General features: G+C 37.3%; 1 protein-coding gene across 3 annotated transcripts in view; it reads left to right on the top strand.

Moving 5' to 3' along the window:
- Positions 1–21,972, top strand: part of LOC137301046 (guanine nucleotide-binding protein G(I)/G(S)/G(T) subunit beta-1) — a 60,481-nt gene extending 38,509 nt beyond the window's left edge. For 2 of the 3 annotated variants that reach the window (XM_067970427.1, XM_067970426.1), the window contains exons 3-11: positions 3,272–3,310; positions 6,115–6,221; positions 8,912–8,975; positions 11,656–11,818; positions 14,814–14,880; positions 16,081–16,282; positions 17,271–17,487; positions 17,956–18,066; positions 20,448–21,972. In XM_067970427.1, coding sequence (XP_067826528.1) covers positions 3,272–3,310; positions 6,115–6,221; positions 8,912–8,975; positions 11,656–11,818; positions 14,814–14,880; positions 16,081–16,282; positions 17,271–17,487; positions 17,956–18,062 — 966 coding nt within the window. In that variant the 3' untranslated portion in view covers positions 18,063–18,066; positions 20,448–21,972. Of the gene's footprint in view, positions 1–3,271; positions 3,311–6,114; positions 6,222–8,911; positions 8,976–11,655; positions 11,819–14,813; positions 14,881–16,080; positions 16,283–17,270; positions 17,488–17,955; positions 18,071–20,447 lie in introns of all 3 variants that reach the window. The other variant, XM_067970428.1, reaches the window with a different exon arrangement.
- Positions 21,973–22,529: the final 557 nt, after the last annotated feature.

Here is a 22,529-nt window from a genome sequence, read left to right as displayed (position 1 = left end):
TTTGGAGATTAATCACTAAGCAGCATTTCTCATTTCAGTCCAATTCTATCTTTAGCATGTCTTAAATGAAATTGATACAGTACTTTTTTAATAGAAATTCTTTATTAAAAATGCATGCATATACATAAAGCAAAAACAGAAAACTTAGGTATAATACATTTTTCTTCGTATATTTTTAATTTGTTCACCATTTTTATCAGAGTTTTCTTGACAGCTGTAAAACACTTGACCTATTTGGGTAAGTGTTCCTGGTCTACTGTTCATGTTACACTGTGAATGGCCAGTAGGAAGTATTATTTGGTAGGGCTGATTTAGCTTGGTTGTTTTTCTGCCCACTGCAATTGAAACCCCTTCCCCCAAATTGTTCATCAGTGGTTTAATTGAAATTATTCAACCTGTGGTAAACGAGGCAGAGCTCTTCAAGGGTTCAGGATATTGGATGCCAGCATTTCTTTGTTTCTGACTCTGGAGTTATGAATGTATAATGCCTTCTTAGGAACTGAAGCTCCTGAACACTCAGGTGCCAGCAAACATTCTATCAAAGACCTGTTAAATGTTTATTTCTTCAGTCAGAGAATTCCAGGCCTTTGATTTCTACCTCGAATGGGGACAGTCAGCAACTATTTATGCAAATTTATACCAAGTTATGGCTTTGAGCGAGAAGCTTAATGGGCCTCATTAACTGCAAAACTTGTTTACCTGGTCGGCAGCTGACTTCCCGATGGTCCGTCATGCCCATAATACAAATTAGCTATCCACAGCGAAGGTTCTGTTGCTGCATGAATGGGTAAAGAATCTAAACACAGATACCTTCCAATTGCAGATGTTGATGAAATTTATGTGCAATGTACCCAGGCCTTTTGGCCCAACTGGTATTTATGCTCCACACAAGCCGCCTCTCACCCTACTTCTAGTAGTTTCAAAGTGCATCACATAATTCATTACTTTGTGAAATGCAGTGATTGTTATGTAGGCAGGAACAAACTGATGTAGAAAATGCCAAGCAAGACAGCTTCTCCAGCAGTTGGTTACGGTCCTGCAGAAAAGATTGATTGGAAAAGTCTTTGGCAAATAGATGCCGTTCTATGCTATTTTTAAAAAATATATATTGTGCTCATGGTGAAGATTTTACTACTGAGAAAAGGAACTCTTCTCGTTCCAGGCACCTGGTGTCTGCATTGTGCAGATCGGGTATAGCACAGTGAGATGCAGAGGGACGCTCTTTATATTCTGCCCCAACATCATGTCTTGGCCCCATTCTCAAACGCATTCTATACTGCACCTGTGTGGTGTTCTTTTCATCTCCCATACAGTTATCTTTGGCTTCTCCAATTCAATTTGGCAGCTATTGCTTAATTAGGGGCAGATTTGAGCTATAGCCCCATGGCCTCTAGGAACTGGATTGATACTATTATGCAGCCATCAGACATGAGATTTTCATCCCATCAGTCTGGGCTGCATTTGAACCCAGGGCCCAGATATGAATGGCCATTGCCTAACCCAGGTCTAGCTGGACAGCTTTTATGATGGAACAAATAAGTTTGCGACCCATCCTTGGTTTAAGAATCCAACCCAGAAGATACACCATTTGATGAAGAGGTATGTCTGACAAAATAGTGCAACCCTTCCAAATTGAACCTATCAGAAAAGGTCTGCTAGAAGAGGAAAATCCATTGATGTTAGAAGAAGGCGGCATAGGCACAGCCTCATCTGAGTTCACAAGACTGGTGCTGCCAGCTGGGGGTTAGATAAGTTGGTGCAGTGTTATTTTAGCACGTGGAGACTTCTGGCGAACTGGTCATTTTGATACACAGAAAAATAAGTTGCATTTCTGTATTTTTCGGTATCACTGGCCTATGGGCTTTTCCACAATTGTAAATTATTAAATTAGTGGATAAGTAAGCTCTTAAAATAAACTCGGAATGTTTGATTTCAATTTCCAGTGGGAGATTTAAGATCTTTAACATCTTTAAAAATTCCCTGTATCCCTTTTTCTTACGAGAAGGTGAAGCCTAATTGTATCTGTCCGGAGGGAGTGCAGAAACATAACATAAGAAATAGGAGCAGGAGTAGGCCATTTGGCCCCTCAAGCTTGCTCCGCCATTCGGTCAGATCATGGCTGATATTCGACCTCAACTCCACTTTCCCGCCCAATCCCCGTATCCCTTGATTCACCTAGAGTCCAAAAGTCTATCCATTTCAGCCTTGAATTTTTTCAGTGACTCAGCATCCACAGCCCTCTGGGGTAGAGAATTCTAAAGTTACAACCCTCTTTGTGAAAAATTCTTCCTCATCTCAGTCTTGAATGGCCGACCCTGTATCCTGCGATTAAGCCCCCTAGTTCTAGACTCTCTAACCAGGGGAAACAATCTCTCAGCATGTACCCTATCGAGCCCCCTCAGAACGTTATATGTTTCAATGAGATCACCTCGTTCTTCTGAACTCGAGAGTATAGGCCCATTCTACTCAACAAGCAAAGTCATTAAGTAATGGTTTTATCAAACATGAGGTGTTTCTTACCATGCTTTTTAGTGGAGAAGTTACGGCTTTTGAAACTCCAGAAGGGCAGTATGGCCATTCTCTAGTAATCGTGTATCTTGGGGTAAGCACAACCAAAGGACAACCAAACTAAATTGACTGATAGGAATGATAAATTTGTGTTCCAAGCTATTAAAGCTTTTTGGAAATTAGAGTATTACTTTACATTACCAAGCTCAAACTAGAGTGATTAACATTAGCGTATTCCTGTTAGTGTTTGCACTTTTGCGTTAAAACTTATTGCTGTTAATTCCATGGAATCTTTCAGATTAAGCAGGATACAGTAGCCTAGTGGTTATACTTCTGAACAGCAACTGGGCAGAGGTTGAGTGTTCAAATCCAATCATGGCAAGTTGTGAATTGAATTCAATAACTCTTGGCCTAGAACTAAAAAATGACCATGAAAGCTGCTGGATTGTTACAACCCAGCTGGTTCACTAACGTCCTGCCACCCCTACCCAGTTGGGCCTACACTGACTCCAGTCCACATGGTGTTGTTGCTTAATGCACTTGGGGCAACTAGGGATGAGCAATAAATACTGCCTTGCCATTGTCATCCACATCCCAAGAAGAATTTTTTTTAAAAATAAAAATTAGATAATGGAAAAGGTTTTGAAAGGGATAGGTAGTTAGAATTGCATTAATGCTGTATAGGCTATTGATCTGTTTCTGGATGGACTTGTATTGGAATATGTGGGTGCATTTTTATTTATTGTCTGTTTTTCCTTTTTAGGATGCCAGGAAAGCATGTGCAGATGCCACTCTGGCCCAGGTAAGGATATTGTTAGTGATGGCGTACTCATTATATTTTTGCAAGCTTTTCCATTTTTTTGATAGGTTAAGTAATTTATTTAATAGCTTCTGAAAATATACCTGTTAAAGAAAGGGAAAGGATAACTACAAAATTATAGTCTTGTTAGTCAGTTATGGGTAAACTAGAGTCCATAAATTAGTGAACACTTAGAAAAATACGGGCTAGTCGGGCCATCAGTGTGCATTTGTAAAGGGTGGGTTGTGTTTGGCTAATTGATTTTTTTTTTGTTGTGGAAATTGGAGAATGATTTGATAAAGGGAACACAGTGGATGTTGTAGTTGTGGATTTTCAAAAGGCACTTGATAAGGATGTGGAAGCAACTTGTAAAAATGAAAGCACATAGTATTAAAGAGATTGAAGCTGCAGTGGTAGCGAATGGATGAAGGGCAGAAAATGGGAGTAAATGCATTTTTAACATTGACAGTGTGGTTAGTGGTGTGCCCTGGGGATCTGTCCTGCGACCCTGTCCAATCGTCGCTGTTTATAGAAATGATGGGCAGAGGAGGAATAATATTGATGTTTGCTGGTGATATCAAATTAGGGGGCATCGCAAACTGAGAGGAAGAATGCAGGGAGCTGCAAGAGGACATAAACAGGTTAGTGAAATAGGCAGGCGGCCAGTGCAATTTAATAAAGAGAAATGTTACGGTACATTTTGGGGGAAAAGAACAGTGAAAGGAAATGTACCCTAAACAGTGAGATTCTAAAAGGGAATAGATATCCATAGACCCTTCAAGATGCAGATACAACTTTAAAGGTGGCAGTACAGGTAGAACTGCATTTTAAAAAAAGCGAATGGGATTCTGGGTTTTAAATTTAGGGTTTTATACACAAGCAGTTGATAGATTGTACAAGACATTGGTTAGACCCTAGCTGTTATAGGCACCCCATTAGAGGACGATATTAGTCATGGATAGGGTTATTATACCAAGAATTAAAGGTTATTGAGATGAAGAAAAAAAATAACTGGGGCTTTTTTCATTGGAAACCGTGAAGGTTAAGGGGGAGTGATCTAATAGTCGTTTTCAAAATTATGAAGTTTTGAGAAGGTAATTAATTAAATATTGTTTCCATTGATTGGGGATTGGTAACAAGGAGTCATAAAAACAAGATTATCCCCAGAATAATGGAGATATTAGAAGATTTTTTTTTTCTTAGTTATTAGAACAAGTCTGGTCAAAAGTGGCAAGTGAGGCAAAGACTAACATTTAAAAGAAAGTTGAACGAGTTTTTGAAAAAGAATATAAAAGAGGATTGGAGCGATTATCTCCAGTTGAAGAGCTAACACAGCTATAATGGGCCAAATTACAGTCTCTTTTGCAGTAAAATATAACATGGTTTTGATGTAATGTAGTGATGTCCAGATAGATACCATGATCAATTAAATGTTTGTATTTCCTCTTTTTAAAGCTTATGTTATATTTTCTTGACATGTTGGCCCAGAAACTTGTACAATATACAAGTCAGCAAAAATCTCATTGAATGTGTTCACACTTCAAAGCTGCCTCTGAAAGATGGCTAGATTCACTCAACGTTCACTCAATAAGTTCTTTTTCTTGTTACCATTTCTACCGTGGCTGGATTTTAATTTTCATTCTACAAGTTCTGTAATGTGGCAAGAAAGCTCAGGCAAAAAAAATAATTATCTTTAGAAATAGTTGCAGTTAAATTAGTAGTGTTTCTTTTCATTGTGCAGTATATAAGTCAAAGACAGTATGACCGAGGCTTAACAGGACTTATGTTCGTTTTTGCCATTTGTCATCACTTAGGCCCAGGATGCAAAATGTTATAACTAGTATAGGATTTTTATATAAGCAAACCTAACTCTAATTTGTGCTATGGTTCAATCCATAGGTTACATAAAAATTGTGTAGAGTAGGGTGACGTTTGTTGTACATTGATGAGAGGTTTTAGTAAGGAATGGGGATTATTCAATCTAGCTATTGTCCTTAAAATTATAAGATGATTTAAATTGCTGTGGAATTCATAACTTAGTAAGTTTCAGACAGGAAATGATCCTCAGCCAATCTAGCCCACTTACCCACAGACATGCAAATGGACTTACAGAAAAGATAAATCACTAATGGACTTGGTCATAACTTATGACATATTTAACTACCTACCTCTTCATGAATCTCCCACTCCCTTTTATGTTTCAAAATCAGTGACTAAAATACTTTCCCTCCTTGTAGCTTTTTGTGTTCTAAGCTTTTTATGGTTCACTTTCTATTTTTTATAATTTCACCCTCAGGTTTTTAATGTTTCCTGGATCTTTCACCACCTTTGTGTGAAGTGGTTTATTTTCCCACAATATTTTAAACTTTCTGCCTATTACTAAAACATATAAATCAGGAACTTTTGTTTCATTCCGTGTTCTCTGTTGTGAGCTAACTGATCTCAGCTTGGATAGCAGTGGGGTGTTGCAATTGACTGGGGAGGAGTGCCTGAGCTAGGGAGAATAGTAGGGAGTTCAGAGTTTCTATTCAAAATTGCAGTTCAAGCGTCCTTACTCAGAAAAGAACCTGACTGGACCAGTATCACATTTAATTCATTAACCTGTTTGTTTTCTCTCAAAATTTGTTAGTTTCATAAGTACAGTAAATACAAAAGCTTGTTGATTTAGCTACTGAAAAACATCTTTCAGTAACTGGATGTTTTCAGATTTTTGGTTATTGTATTGAATTCTAAAATTCTTGTGAAATAATTGATATGAAATGGGTTCTCTGATGTAAGATCACATTTTCTTTTTTTATTCTTTGTAGATCACAGCTAACATTGATCCTGTGGGTCGAATTCAGATGCGTACTAGACGAACACTACGAGGCCACCTTGCTAAAATTTATGCAATGCACTGGGGTACTGACTCCAGGTGTGTACATCATTAGGTCTCCTGTTTTCTAAGTTAGTATTGATTCAAATGGATAGTGACTATGCAGAGCAGCAGCATGGAATAAAATAAGTTCATTAGAGTTTTTATTTTGAATTTTTGAGGTAACAAGCAATCTAGTCACTGGCACAGTGCCATTTTAAATGGAATTTTGTTTGCTGCTTGTATCCCCAAAAGGCCTGTTTTCATTACCTAATGACTCTGGAGAGAGATCAATGCACAACATAAACAATTGAGTGGTATTCTGTGAAAACATTCTTGTGAAATGTTGACCTTTATCGTGTTTTTAGTATAATGCAATTACTACCAAGGTTTAAAGTAAGTGATCTAATAGATTTTTAGTTACCAGAAGCTTAGTAACTATATAATAAATTAGCATGTGATGTAGACTCTTAAGGATCCGCTTCTACTCCTGGATATGGCTTATTTGCTTCCATTCTTTGAGATGTAAAAATGTATGTGCTCCTTTCGGCATGTTTTTTAAAGATTGTTTTGACTCAACTATTTAAGTACAATAATCGGTAAATCAAAATAAATATATAATTAAAATTATAATAGTGCAGCATAATAGATGCATAGAAATTATATTTTAAGCCTTTCATATTCTGATATTCCAAGGATTTTCATTTCCAACAGGAGCGAATCTGCTTTACGTAAAGAAGGGTTAAAGCATTCAGATTTTATAAATACAAATGTATAAATGCACAAAGCAAAACTCCAGCTAATTAAACTGAAGCAGGTGTGGATTAGATCATTAGGGAAATCTAACTGCATGTGATCAGATGCACCTACACCCTAGAGCCCATCGAGAAATGGGGTTATTCATCTGTAGATGAGCAGTATGACCCAGCATTTCTGCAACTTCGTAATATTGCAGTAGCAAACAAGCAAAATAAACTTTTCCCTTTGTTCATTAGACATGTTCTGCATAAATATAGTTTAGATATTTGTCCTGTGGCTGTCCATGTTGAAATTGTATAACTCCTTAAGAGATGTATTTATTTCCAAAATGTTCACTACTAAATCAAGCATGCTGTTTGGAACTCAAGTTTTAGTAAACATTCCAGTGCTTGTATGTTAGTGAAGCAGTTACTCAACAGACCCCTCCTGTACTTGCAGTCAGGTGGCTTGCTGTTTACCAATTCTTCCAGCTGCTGTTTATGGCTGTGTTTCATGAAAATAACATTGACACTCAAAGTGCTTTTTTGTAAATCAAGTGTTCTATATTTATGGAATGGGATATTAAATGTGATAGTTATAGGCCACTGTAGCTTTGAATCTCATACAGAAATATATATGTTTATAAAAGATTCTAATTGCATGAATATAGAAGTAGTATATCTTTGAAAAGGTTTTGAAGGCACTAATTTGATGTACTTGAAGATTAAATTTGTTAGAATATTTGTCCCATAACAATAGCAGCAGTATGCAGAAAGCCAAATTGCACAGTGATCAGGTTAACGTGACTTACTAAAGTGATTAAAATAAACAGCCCTAAGGAGAAGTACCAAGAACTACCACTGTATTTCAGCTTTAACCCATGTTGGGTCCCATTCTAAAATGGTTATCAGTGAATTGTAAGATAGATAATGCAAAAGCATAATTATTTAGATTTCAGTGTGTTGCAGAGCTTCATTGTTTTTTGCTCCAAGTTATTAAACCCTTGATAATTAATGACGCACAAGGGAAGATCTCAGGTGTACATAGCTGCACCTGTTGTGAGAATCATTTACTGCTATGAAAATGTGAAAAAATGGTAAACTCTTAACTGTTTTGTCTGCATTATGATAACATTAGAAAATGTAATTGTGCTTAGTACTGTTTAATGAAATTCGCCTAAATTTCTATAATTAGAGTGCCACCAGCGTACTAAGTACAATAACGCACCACGGTAAAGCTGACTAAGTATATTGCAGAATATAAATTGAGTACTTTTATTTATGTGCCTAAAGTGTAGTGTAATGTTTTTGCAATACCACTGTGGTGAATATTCTAAAATCCCGACAATTAAGGTTGGTATGTTGTTTATCTGCCAAAACATTAAGCTCAGTTAATTAAAATGAAATCTTTTGTTTTAAATAGTGAAAGATGAGTAAGAGCCTTTTATAATGACGCATATTTAGAAAAGTTTGGTGTTTGATGTTGAGCAATGCAGAAATCCAGTGTGCACTTGCTACATTGAATCTTAAATACTAAAATTAAATCTGAAATAATAAAGAAAAAATACTGTTACAGCTGAATTTTGGCACATTAATGTTTATTCAAGAAATTCCGTTTTAAATAATTTAGTATTTCATTGAACTTTATTTAGCACACATGATGACTTAAAAAAAATCTTGTGGAATGCAGTCATTTTGTGAGCTGAGCAATGCTTTAATCTGTTTGAAGTAAAATCTTATATGAACCTTGTGATTTGCCCTATGTCTCGCTGCATAGTAGTCAGATGTTTTGGGGAATAAACTTTGCTTGTATTTGTCATGTGCAGCATATACCTGTGGGTATTAATTTTTTAAAATTCTTCTTTGTGTATCCTATAAACAAGTTTACATGGTGTAAAAATACTTGAATATATTTTAGAATTTAAAGATCAATTTTGAACTGTTATGGTTGGATTTACTCCAGATAATTCTGAAAGCGGTATCAGCTGTATTTTTGTGTTTTTCTCCCTATAGGCTGCTAGTCAGTGCCTCCCAGGATGGGAAATTGATCATCTGGGATAGCTATACCACAAACAAGGTGAGTACAGTCTGAATTTTGGAACTGAATTTGGCTCAAAAGTTTCCATAGCTACACTTAACACTACAAACAAGCATTCAAAATATACCCACAGCACCTTGAAAACCTTGGGCGTTAATTTTGTTTAGCTGCAGTATTTGACCCTTGCATCACAGTAATTATACAACTTCAAAATTTGTAAAATTACCTCTGGTAGCTCTGTGGGTAAAAGTATCACCTGGTGTATAACTGAGCCATATAAGCATGGCGGGTCCTAGTTTTAACCCCCAATCTATAAGCATGAAATTGACCTGTGGCCCTAGTTTAGGGAGGGGAAAAATCAGCCATGGTTCCCACTCCTGGTAGTTATGTGAATGTCAGGTCGTGACAGCATCAGGCTCAATTATCATGTCCTCTGTGGTCAAGTAAGCTGCTGATGACTACTGCCTTCATTTACATGAATGGTCATTCATGTGAGGTACAGACGTGCTTGTGGCACCTATTGATTGAGTCACTGTCTTCAAGAAAGGAAGAGAAAATATTGAGTGGAAATAGTTATAAATCTGAGCCATAATTTTCTGCTTGAGCATCCCCTTAAAAGTGTGTTTCCTAGGACTTATATAAGGCATTAAATATCCTAGGAGAGATCAGTTTGGGTGAAATTTCTCCAATTCAAATTAAACTATGTGGTGCAGGAAAGGTTTTAAGATTTTGATTAAATATTTTTGCATTCTGTTAATTGCACATATAAACAGCTTCAAGCTTGAACTGTATCAGTGGTTGTATGTACTGTATAGCGTTTACAGAAGTATTGAAATGTTCAGAATCTGTTCGCCGACTACACAAAGGAGTTGGCATATAGTTAGATGGAAATTCTTGATTTGGTGGTGCACTGCAGTAAATTTCATAGAGGCTGCTTCATCTATAGTACAGAATGATTATGCTGAACTGATCATATTTGAAATGGAGTTTACATAACATTGACATAAACTATATATGGCAATTCTCATATGCAGCTACTATTATGTTTTGTGTTATAAATATCTAATATGCCTGAATTCTTAAACTAGAATTACTTTAAAGTATTTATAATAAGTTCATTAACCATTTCATCTCTTAAAACCCTGGATTTTGCATTCACTAAGAATTTGTTGGTATAGTGCAGCAAAAATGTCAATGCTAAATGTTATAAAAGGTGTTACAAAATCTAAACACTTCCAGGTGGAGAAACACCAAACCCATTGTGTTCACCCTGACTACGTATTTTTGAAAGTTGTATAGTGACATCTCCATCTTAAGGTCAGCAAGTTTCTGTTGCTTTCCCCCCTTTTCCCATGCCCAGCAAGCCAAAGCTCTCTCTTTCCACCAGGCTCCACCCTGCCCTAGCCCGAAACCTACATCTTTCTCTTGTTTCCCTTTATGACCCCTCCTGCCTGCTCCAATCTCATCTTACCTTGAAATGCACCTCCTGCTCCCACTTGACCCCATTACCACTAAACTGCTGACTATCCAACTTCCCTTCTTAGCCCCCATGCTGGCTGACATTGTAAATAGTTCCCTCATCTCAAGTACTGTCCCCCTCCCTTTCAAAACTGCCGTCACCACCTTTCAAAACAAAACATCCTCGACGACCGCTCCGTCTCCAACCTCCCTTTCCTCTCAAGTCATTGAATATATTGTCACTTCCCAAATTCGTGCCCACCTTCCCTGCAACTCCATTTTGAATCTTTCCAATCATGTCTCCACCCCCATCACAGAACTGAATCAGCCTAATCAAGGTCACAAATGACATCTTCTGTGACTATTACTATTGTGCATTTTCCCTCCTCATCCTCTCATTTTCATTTTCCTACACATTCATTCCTTGCATTTTGGGGCAGTCTTGTGCTGTTTGTGTGTCCCTGCCCAATAGATTGAGACTGCCCAATTGATGTCTTCTGAAAACCGCTTTTGGCATCTTCTGTACTGACATCGGGGGAATGCTTAATGGTGCCTTCATCCAACATATTTGTTCAGGCTTAAGAGTTTAAATGTGATATCACAAGCAATCCTGTGGTAATAAAATGGGAAGTTTCAGAGCATTTATTTAAATTGAGAAATGAATAACCAATCTGTATTGTGCTCCAGAAGGAAGAAATATGACAAGTGGAGTTACGTAGATTTGGGGCATTAAGGATTAATGGTAGATTAAATCCAGCTGGTGATATTTAAGAACATAAGAAATTTATTTTCATATATTTGAGCATTTCATATTTTTCTTTAGTTGGTTTCTTGAACTTGTGAAATTGTGGCGTGACAACAATGCAGTATCTCGTCTGATATATATCTCTCAGCTACTGAAAATAGTCTACTGAACCACATTGGTCGGCCACACCGGTCGTACATTTCTTGAATTGCGCAAATTTTGAAATTCAGCCAAGTATCAGTGCGGAAGAATTTGATTCTTGAATTGAATTCTTTGTTTGTGGTTACTCTTCATAATACTGCCTTAGGAAATCAAGGCAGTGCAGCCACTTCAATGCAAATTGTGGAAATTGAATTTGAAAAAACAAAGGAAATTCATAACTTTGTAATCTCATTGCTAAGTAATAAGATGAATTTTTTTCATTGAATGGAGGGAAAGATTCTTTTTTTAAAAAAACACAGTAGAAATAGGGCACTACTTCAAGATGTATTTTTGTTCTGTGTGTTTGAACAATAGGTTCATGCCATTCCTCTGCGTTCTTCCTGGGTCATGACCTGTGCATATGCCCCTTCTGGTAACTTTGTTGCTTGTGGTGGTTTGGATAACATCTGTTCCATTTATAACCTGAAAACCCGTGAAGGAAATGTCCGTGTGAGTCGTGAACTGGCTGGGCATACAGGTAAGCAGTCCTAACCAAATTTTTCCCTCCTCATTTTACATTTCTGGGGGAAGGAGGCACAGTGTAGATGTCATGTTTCTAATGGTGCCATTTGCAGTTTCTAGCTAGTATTATAAATTTCTATATTTTCATACAAAAGAGCTTTGGTAAACTTGAAGCTATTTCAGAAGAAATTATAAGATGTTGGGTGTTGGTGCAATGTCTGATCTATAACCCTGGTTCTGATGCATATCTTAAAAACAAAACACTGGATTTATGAAATTAAAGCACGAGAAATGCAGGTCTGTTGGCATCAAAAAAGACAGCCTAATTTCTGGTCTTCACACAACAATCTGTCTTTCTCTTTACAGAGGCTGATGGACCTGCTGTGTATTTCCAATGTTTTCAGTTATTACACATCTGTTGTCAATACAATTTTCTATCCAATAACATAGTTTTTATGCCCTGATCATGATTAGCTTTCTTTTACAAAAGGAAATCCTATTTTGTAGATGGATTATGGAGCATTTTAATCAAATTCTCCTCCCCGTTTTGTCTATTTAAGTCCCCATCCTAAACTTCATTAGCTTTTTTATTAATGCATCAATACCATCAGCCCTGACTCGGTCTGTGTCCACTTGATAAAGTCCTTTTGTCAGTTCAGATTTGTGTTTTACACTTGATTGTGCTTACAAATCTTAGCAGATGCTCTAAAAGTTTTTAAGACTTAACTTTAGATGATCAAATCATCAGTACTTCAGCTGCAGTGGATGTTGAGTCAAATCGTCTCCAGTTGGTGCCAGAACCCAGCGTTAAGATCTGCATTGAATGTCCACAACATTTTCCTACCAATTTTGCATAATTTGTGTGAAACCTGCAAATGCCGCATGTGATTTTCAACATGCAGGCAAATTTTGGGAAATCCTCATGCAAATTATAGTACCTGTCCTACCAGAGAGAGAATTGGAGAAATTGGATAACTGAGGTAAATACTTATTCACAAAGCAACCTCCAAATCATTAGACCTGTTGGGCAACTTAATTCACAAATCTGCTGTTCTGTTTAGAACTGCTATTGCTTAAATCCTGCTATCAGATAACAAGGTACTACACCAGTCCACCGTAGTTGGCCTAGAAATATGAGTCAAATTTGCTACATACGGTATTCTTAGCAAAGATATTTGGCTCAGTGTATCATGTTCTCTTGGAGCCCAATAGGCAGAACTGTCAGCTCTCCATTCACTGAGAAAATCCAAATAGGAACTGTTTAGAAGGCTTCAGAAAGTGCTATCGAAACTAAAGATTATTTGGGGATGGTTGCTAAAACCCCTTGTACAGTTCAACACACTATTTACTTTCTTCAAAGGCAGACAGAATTCCCTTTTATGCTGAAGGAGGTTTCACAGCTGGAGTTAAAAGATCCAGTTGAGGTTAGCAAGACCAGAATATAGATAACCAGGCATGCTGACTTCAATAGTGTGATTCATCACCAATGATCCCAGTATTGGTGGCGCTCCAGTCTGGCTAATAGGCAACTGTACACTAAATCTTGGGTTTGTTGGGGATAGTGGACTTCATCAGTTGAGAAAATTCCCAGCTATTGTTAGTGCAGGGCCTATTCTTTTCTGGCCTTGATTTCAGACAAGTCTGGCACAGTCTCACTATCGCCAGACTCCTTGAGAGAGACAGCGTAGATGTCCCTGTGTCTTATCAAATTCAAGCCAGATCCTCGGATTGATGGCAGTAATCTTGTGATAACTGACCCAAGCGTGTGTAAGATTGTTGTAAATAAACTTTGATACAAGAACAGCGACTAGGAGGTTACTACTTCAAAATAGTTTTGACACATTTATACTGAGTGCACGGTAGTTCCAGACACCACCCTGATGGCTGCATTCCCCAGGGAGAGTCATTGACTTAAATATTGTAGACCCATTACAACTCTTACAGGCAAATTAGCAGGTTTGCACAATGTTTAGTGTACTTCCCTGTATTCAGACAACATATCTTGTTTAAATTGATGTGACAAATCTTTATTGCCTTCTGTTTCCCCTTGTGTGAAGAAACCTATTTTCAGACCTCACTTTGGACATCACTTTCAGTTCCCTACAGACCAGATTGTTGTAGATGGAGAACCAGATACAGTAAAGGACACATCAGAGGTTTCACTGAACAATTGCTCTGGCTCTCAAAAGATTATGGAGCATCCCTCACTGACAGATACCCTAAGCTTCCACTGTAAAAGCTATAGTTCCTACTATAGTTAGTTTAATACGCTTCATCCTGTAAAAGGAAAGCTGCCTTAAAAAGGGAGATAATGGTATTTTTTTTTATACGCCGATTGAACCTGCAGTAAGTAATCACTATAAAAGTGGGGGGGCAAATTACTCTGCTGTTCCCAGAATTGTGTATTTATGTAAGATAAGAAGGAGCATTATGCTCCTTTGATGACACAGAGTTTACCAGTGAGTGCCTGAGCCATACAGGAAAGTCCTAGGTTCGATCCTTGGCTTCTACCGAATTAGCTGATCTCAGCCATATGGCAACATGGATATTATAATTTACCTCAGTGCCCTGAGTTAAAAGGAAAAATCTGCTGTGGATCCTGCAGGAACTACATGTGTGGATATGGGTGAAGACAGAATTGGGCTTGACTGTGATTCCAAGTGTCACAGAATCACAGTCAAGCCCAATTCTGTCTTCACCCATGTCCACACGTAGTGATGGAATAGATGTCTAAGCTATCCTATAAATAATGCTTATTTGGGTAAGTTACAGAAGCTCACATGATACCCATGGACCCATATGACAGCAAAAAGTTGATAGCTTTAGGGAAGAAGAAAATTAATGAAAATGGGCATGACACATCTTGCTGCTTGACTGTAGTTAACTATATAGTGTAACTATTTGATTAGACTACAGGATGAGGATTATTAAAGATGAATACAGATTATGGTCTTGCTTTTGTATACCCATGCAGTTTTAATGATTTCTGGTTTAACTATTCTTGATTACAGGTTACCTGTCCTGTTGCCGCTTCCTGGATGATAATCAAATTATAACCAGTTCAGGAGACACCACCTGGTGAGTTGAAACCACTTTGGCAGTCCTGCCAGACTGGTTAAAACGATTAATGTTTTTCAAGTTTGCTTTGAAGTGCATTGTCAAATGATACTAATTTTCATGCAGTATACAGGATACTGAATGCAACTGATATAGGGAAAGTGAGGCAAGATGTTGAAAATTGAATCTTTTCTTTGCCATATGCATTTAGTCTCCTTTGAAAAGATCACCCAAGATTGCAGTGTCCTTAAAGAGCTGTAAGGAAAGGATAACCAAGCTAAATTATTGGAAAAAAAATTGGGAGATAGAAGAGTTTCATCCAAGCTTTTTAAGGTCTTAATGAATTGGATGGATATAAAATGAGGGCATAGATACAAATTAAATACAACTTAAGGGGTAAATGATTCACATGTAAACTGTAGAATAAGCTGCCCCTACTTGACTGAATACCATCTTGGTTCAAACGTTAGAAGTTGCTTCGTGATTGCAGAAGAAGTGAGTTATATCTTGTTTGACTCATCTATTTGGTGGGGGAGATTCAAATAGTCATGAGCATGGAACTAAATGATATGATGCAGCCAATAAGTTGGCCTTGACTTGTTGCAGTTTTATATAAAAATCTGATTAATGTATCCAAGCAAATGGATGAAATCAGGTGGATAGACTTGACAGTTTTATATTTCCATGTTTTGTTTAATCGTGTTGCAAAATTTGAAACATTTGTGACTCTGCATTAATTGTAAACAATTTTACAACACCAAGTTATAGTCCAGCAATTTTATTTTAAATTCACAAGCTTTCGGAGGCTTCCCCCTTCCTCAGGTGAACGATGTGAAAAAAAAAATTTTTTCACATCGTTCACCTGAGGAAGGGGGAAGCCTCCGAAAGCTTGTGAATTTAAAATAAAATTGCTGGACTATAACTTGGTGTTGTAAAATTGTTTACAATTGTCAACCCCAGTCCATCACCGGCATCTCCACATCATGTCTGCATTAATTGACAGCCCTCAGTCTGATCGTCCCCAGAGTAAAGTTCAGGTTAAATTATATGCAGATTTAAACACAATTTGAAATGTTATGATTTCTCAAATAAAATATTATATTGAAGGCTGAGATTGTTGAAATACTTTAAGGGTTACTTGTGTATTGTACATTTATGCTGTAATTTGAGGTGTTCTTTTGCATCCAAGTTATTTACTTTTACATATTTTTCTATCATCAGTGCTCTTTGGGACATTGAAACTGGGCAGCAAACAACTACATTCACTGGCCATACTGGTGATGTCATGAGCCTTTCTCTTGTCCCTGATACAAGGCTTTTTGTCTCTGGTGCTTGTGATGCCTCAGGCAAACTTTGGGACATTCGAGAAGGCATGTGCCGACAGACCTTCACTGGACATGAGTCTGATATAAATGCCATTTGTGTAAGTTTAGATTTTTCTTTGTGGGTTTGTTTAAGTGTGACTGGGGTACCACTGTCTGATCATTAGTCAGCCAGAACCAATAAAATAATGGTTGGAAACCTTGTCCTGATTTTGTAAAATGCCTGTGTAACTATAATTTTACATTCTATTTAGTCCTTGTTTATACTTTCAAAGTAAATAAATGGCACAAAAATAAGGTTTGAGAATTTCTTTGGCTTTTAAAATAACCACAAGGCTTTTCAGATTCTCTTGTATCAAATTGATACATATATTGTGAGGTTGAACTCAATCAAAAAAATTTCTTGGTATAGCAAAGATAAAGTAGCAAAAGTGTTTTTTGCTTGATCTGTTCAGCATGTATCAGAATGTTTAACTTTCTGTAAGAGAAAATACACCATCAAACTATTCTGTTCTGGAGTTCAGACAAAATTAGAGCAGATCTTTGTTCAAATATATGACTAATGCTGTTTTGTGTTCAAAAGTTAAAATTGAATGCTGGTTACCCAGAAAGACTCATTTTTATGCTCATTTAAGTAACTTGAAGACAGGCATGGTGATTTTATTTCTGCATCGCTCTGAAAAAGTAGAACAAACTAATTATTTCTCCCTGGTTTAGCCTCAGCATACAAAATAATAGGTCATCTGCAGTCTCCTGGCTCCGGGGGCAAAACACTGCTGGTGGGTTCCGCTGCATGTTGAACTGCTGGAGTATTTTTGTAATTCAGCAGTTTTGGGTCAGCTGCCAGGTAAATCCCAAAATGCAAGCCCCATTTAAAATTAATCTGGTCACTCTAAGGCACAAGTAGACCCCTCTCAGTAATTGACATCACCAGAGCAGTTCAGGAGGGTAGGAGCCTAGAAATATGAAGTATAAGTATCTCTTTCAGATAGACATTGATGGAATACTTTGAATAGATAGTATTTCCCCCTACACCTGCTTTCTTTTAAGTATATGTGTACATGTTTAATGTGTTCTATTGTCTTTCAGTTCTTCCCTAATGGAAATGCATTTGCAACTGGTTCAGATGATGCCACCTGCAGACTGTTTGACGTGCGTGCTGATCAGGAGTTGATGGTGTATTCTCATGATAACATCATTTGTGGCATTACATCTGTAGCATTCTCCAAGAGCGGTCGTCTCCTGCTAGCTGGCTATGATGACTTCAATTGCAATGTCTGGGATACTCTGAAAGCTGACCGTGCTGGTACTTTACACTACTTCATTCTAATTATGCGTCTGATTTTTTTTTTGTGTGTGTGTGTGTGTGTGTGTGTGTGTGTGTGTTTAATTATGAAAATATTTCCTGCGCAAAGTAGATTTCAGATAAAGTAAATTTGAAATTGTTTACAACCTTCTGCCTAGCACTACTTTGGGTGTTGCTATGCAATTTAAAAACTGCTAGCATCATTACCACAAACAGTAGTAAAAAGTTAGCTAAAAATATTCATAATTTTTGTAATGGCAGCAAACATATCTAGTTTTTTTTAAATACCATCAAGCACCAAAGATGGTCAGCAGAGGTCTAAATCTGGACTACATAATATTTGATTCAAATTAGCCTCAAATCAAAATTGATAAATGGAAAAGAATCATCAGTGTTTTTTCCCCCACCAAAATCCAAGTATAAGTTGTATTTCTGCACTATTAAAGTTTTTGCCCTTTCCTATTTCAGGTGTTCTGGCTGGCCATGATAACCGTGTGAGCTGCCTGGGTGTTACTGATGATGGCATGGCAGTTGCAACAGGATCATGGGATAGCTTTCTGAAGATCTGGAACTAAACCTGTAGGTTTGTTGAGCAGCAGTAATCTGCAGCTGAATAAGATCTAGCATATTTGTGTTCTAATTTCTGTTGTATGTAAGCTTGTTTCTTACACTAGGGTCAGCACAAATTTGGTCTGAAAATCCAGTTTGATTGCAAAAGTAGTTCTTTTATATTTAATGCAAATTGACTTCAATGCGAGAAAATACATTTGGTATCTTTACAGATCACAGCAAGCTGGGGAAGTCAATCATTGGCAGCTTTGTGTTTTTAATAGCTATTTCCTATGATCCCGCATAGATTTTGCAGCCATTCTGAATATGAACATATTCTGTACAGTTTCTTTATCATTTTGCGAAGAGAATTCTATTGCAAGTGAATGGTGGAGCAGTTCATCATGATCTGTGGAGAATCTAAATCTGTACGTTAGTGATTATTTTCTTCCAAATCGACCTCCACATTGGGATTGCCATTTTATTTTTAAAAATCCAGAAAATAGAGGTTTATTCTCAAATTTTTCTTAAAGTTTGATTTTTCATGCTTTGTGTAGAGAGAGATCTGTTCCAGTCACTTCGCACAAACATGAAAAAGGAAATCTGTTTCTTGCAATGTAACTGCAGGTTTCTGTACAAGCAATTATGGGGGAAAAAAGAAACAAATTGGCATGAAGAATCTTGGTGTCGCTTCTGGGGTGAAAACTCATGCCATTTCCAAAAAGATTTCTATAGTGCTGTAATTCCTCATGTGTTCGGCTGGGTCAGACTGAGTTGCCTGATAACATTCTGGATCTGATTTTCATAAAGCCGAAGATTGGCACTTCATTTATTACATCAAATGTGATCTTTTTCCTCAAGGTTTTTGTTTGGTTTGGATGGCAGTTGCTTGCTTGCATGCATGCTTAATAATAGATGAAATTCAAGCATTTGTACTGTGTATAGGATAACCAGTAGCAAAGTAACAAATTGCTTGCAAAATTCATTGCTGCAGCTTGCTGGTACTTCTATTTTTAATTTTAACAGGAAAGTTATCATTTTCTACTTGACCTCTATATTTATTTGTGTGTTCTGAATGAAACAATTGGTGTACAGCAAGTTATAACACCACAAGTAAAGCATCCTCCTTCAGTCCCTCATGACCTATTTGGATCGTTAGGGAACCACCTGTTTGTATCCTGTTTTATGCAAACTTTTAGAAAATTGTGCAGTTAGACCCGCACTGGTTCTCAGTTTTAACCATAATTTTGTTCTTCACGATACTATATCAACATTTGACCCCCTTCAAATGTGAGTGTTTGGTTTATACTGAAAGGCTGTGCTGTTAGCATTAGTTGTGGTTTACAGAGTTAGTGTACTAACTTCAAGCTGTTAGAGATCAGCTGTGTTTGATTTGGCATTCTGACAGGGCAGTCCACAGAGAAAAACTCTGGGTGAATCTGAAGTTTCATTTGGGTGAAGGAATTGTCCCGTCATTTTATCTGCTGCCACACAATTTAAAATTGGACATTATTTGCAGACCGCTAAGTTATGTGTCTCACACAGGATGATTTAGACAATCTCAATAGTTAATTCATGTCCTGTAGTGCAAGGCAAACCAGTGACAAAGCAGCAGATAGCCAAATGGGTAGTTGAGTACATCCGTCACTACAGCCATCTGCTCAGGGGCAAATTAAGTGTCATTCTACTTGTTTGCCTGCTGCCTAGGCATATCAGTCAGGTTTCAATTGATAACTTATGCAAGATTGCTACATTGAGCAATCATCACACGTCTATTGAACATTTATGTCAGGGTTTATGTAAAGCACATGTCTCTGTCTTTGGCAGATCAGTCCTAACAGCTGGTGACTGTTATGTAGGCAAAGTGGTTAGTCTCAGTTTAGCTTCAGGTTAAAATGAATTGGTACAATTTTGAAGTTCTTGAGGCTTTACATGACATGGGAATAGGAGACTATTTTCCCAGAACCTTTCAAGCTATGGTGTGGGGGGTACATATCATTTGACGAAGAGCCCTACGAGATTTTTTTTTTCTTTAAGTGAGAAGAAAATGGCTCACATTTGGAGGAATTACCTAAAGGATCAAACTTCCTATTTGCATTTGAAACCTTTTGGGGAGGATTCCATGTGTTTAAGCACATAAAAATATGGTATTAATCAGGTTGCTTAACCTAGAAATGAAGTAGCACCTTGGATTAGCAACCTAACTTTTAAAGTGGGGAATAAAATCATAACATTCTAACCAGTATGATGTGGAATTGTTGACTTATCAGCAGCAAGTACCAGAACATAGAATGTTACTAAGTTGTGAACAGATGGTGGTTCAGTCAGCAAGTGTTTATTTCCAATTTCTATCTAAACAAGGGTTAATGGTACAATACTCACCAAATCATTTTTTCTTTTAATCTTTCCAGATTGCAGACGGACTCCATGGTGACTGGAAGACCATTCCACATTCAATGACATTGCATATCCGATCCACTGATACTGACTTGGACACCCCCAACTTCAAAGGGCAAAATGTACTTTTAACCTTTGCTATAATGAAGAGCACAATGTTAGGCATCTTTAAATGGAAGATTCTGTGGTATAAAAATGAGATTGCGCATTCCTTTTGGGACCATTATTTTGTTTTTGTCTTGAGAAAACACTATCATCCCACAAAATGTAACTATAAATGAAAACTTGGTAATCATGAATAAACCGCTAATTTTCTCAGTAGTTTAAAATTTTAGAACCATGAAGGTTTGCTGTCAGTTAAGGGTTGAAAGCTCTGTTTTAACACGCATCTCAATTTTAAGTTGTGTTTTTAGCTAAGGAATTTGCTGGTATGAAATTTTCTGAAAAACAAGGGAGTCCTAGACCAGCATCGTCCTGGTTTGTCAATGACTGTAAATTAGTACCAGAGCTATCTTCTTTTTGGTCTTGTCCTGTGTCACAGACCTTTTGTTGCACAAATATTGCATATGATATGCGTTGGAACTAAACTAACCAAGCACACCCAGTCCTGGTAATGAACGCTTGTTTTTAAAATAATGTGTTTTTTTCCCCCCTTCACCTTTGTGGGTAATGTAGAAAAATGAAAACTCCCCAATGAATTTTAAGCTGACGGGTTTCTTGGTGAAGTTGATCAGGGCTCACTGTGCCCATACTTACTGAAGATTCCTGCTTTTAGCAGCCGCAGATGTCCTGTGCTTGGATTTGGTCAATGTGTGTATCAATTGATGTAAGTCAATGTTGAAAATAATGATCTTGAGGTTTCTAAGTTAATTTTTTTTGGGAGTTTTTTTTTGTTTTTCTGTTTGCCATGGGAGGGTTTACTCTTATAGAAGCATGCTGTAGAATTGCAAAAAGTGCTTATGGAATTAAGTCAATAGATGTTCTTTTAAGACACACCTGTTAAATTGTAATCATTGCAGCTGTAATCATGGCTACTCTGTGCATAATCAATGAAGAATAAAAAGCTATGCACTTTCTGGAGTAGCACGATCACAAACTTGGCCTGTTCAAACGATCTCCACCTTGAATGATTCTTAAAGAAACAAACCATCTTGTTTATACATTAAAAATTGAAATTCTTTATGTAGAAAGCTTAATGTTAGAATCATTTTCTAAGGAACAGGTTTCTGGCTTTCTGAATTTGCTGAGTTTAACAGCAGAGTTTTCTGCACCCATACTTTACTGTAAACAGAAGTGCTCTTTACTAGCATTAGTGGCTTTCTCATTCTATTCCTGCAAACCTGTACAGATGTGCTGTAATTGTGCGTAGGCCTGGACTGGCAACCCTTTCCATTAATTCTGTAGGTCTTTCCTCACTCCTTTCCTTTTGCCTTTTGTATTTAATTTTGAAGTCGGTGTACTACAAGAAAGCTGGATGCAAGATAGATACTATATTAAAATGTACTGTTATTTAAGATGTAATAAAGCAGTTTGACATGAGGTATGTCTTGGCTGGTTACTTTTGTGGTACATTTCCGTAGACTTGCAATAGCTAGATTGACTATCTTTATCATTATTTAGAAATTTCAAAAGCCACTGAGACTAAATCAGAAGAAATTTTGCAACATCCAGTTCCCATTCCTGGCCTACTTCCAGCTGTTCGATGGAGTATCGACAGCACTCCCTACGTAGCTTATTCACTGCATGGGAGGACGTGCTGCACCCGACTAGAATAGGGTAATTGACTGCCGTGTGGCAGAACAGCCAAAACACACTAGATACTGACTTAGCAAGCACAGCATACACCATAACACTACCACTCCCCAGAACTTGTCTCCAGCGTTGCCTTCAAATCCCTTTGCAAAGCTTACTCGCTATTGCACAGCATCATGTACACTGTACCTTGTATGTTGCATGCTATGAATGTAATGTATGATTTCTAGCCAAAGAAAAATTGGACTAATAAAAAATCAAATACTAACCTTAAGCTGCCAGTGTCAGAAATTCTACCGTCATTTTCCTCTAATGCAATTGATTGTAATTGTTTTGTATGTTGT

Source organism: Heptranchias perlo, chromosome 32 (genome assembly GCF_035084215.1).
Source record: "Heptranchias perlo isolate sHepPer1 chromosome 32, sHepPer1.hap1, whole genome shotgun sequence".
Lineage (NCBI taxonomy): Eukaryota > Metazoa > Chordata > Chondrichthyes > Hexanchiformes > Hexanchidae > Heptranchias > Heptranchias perlo.
This window is presented reverse-complemented; position numbering and strand designations above follow the sequence as displayed.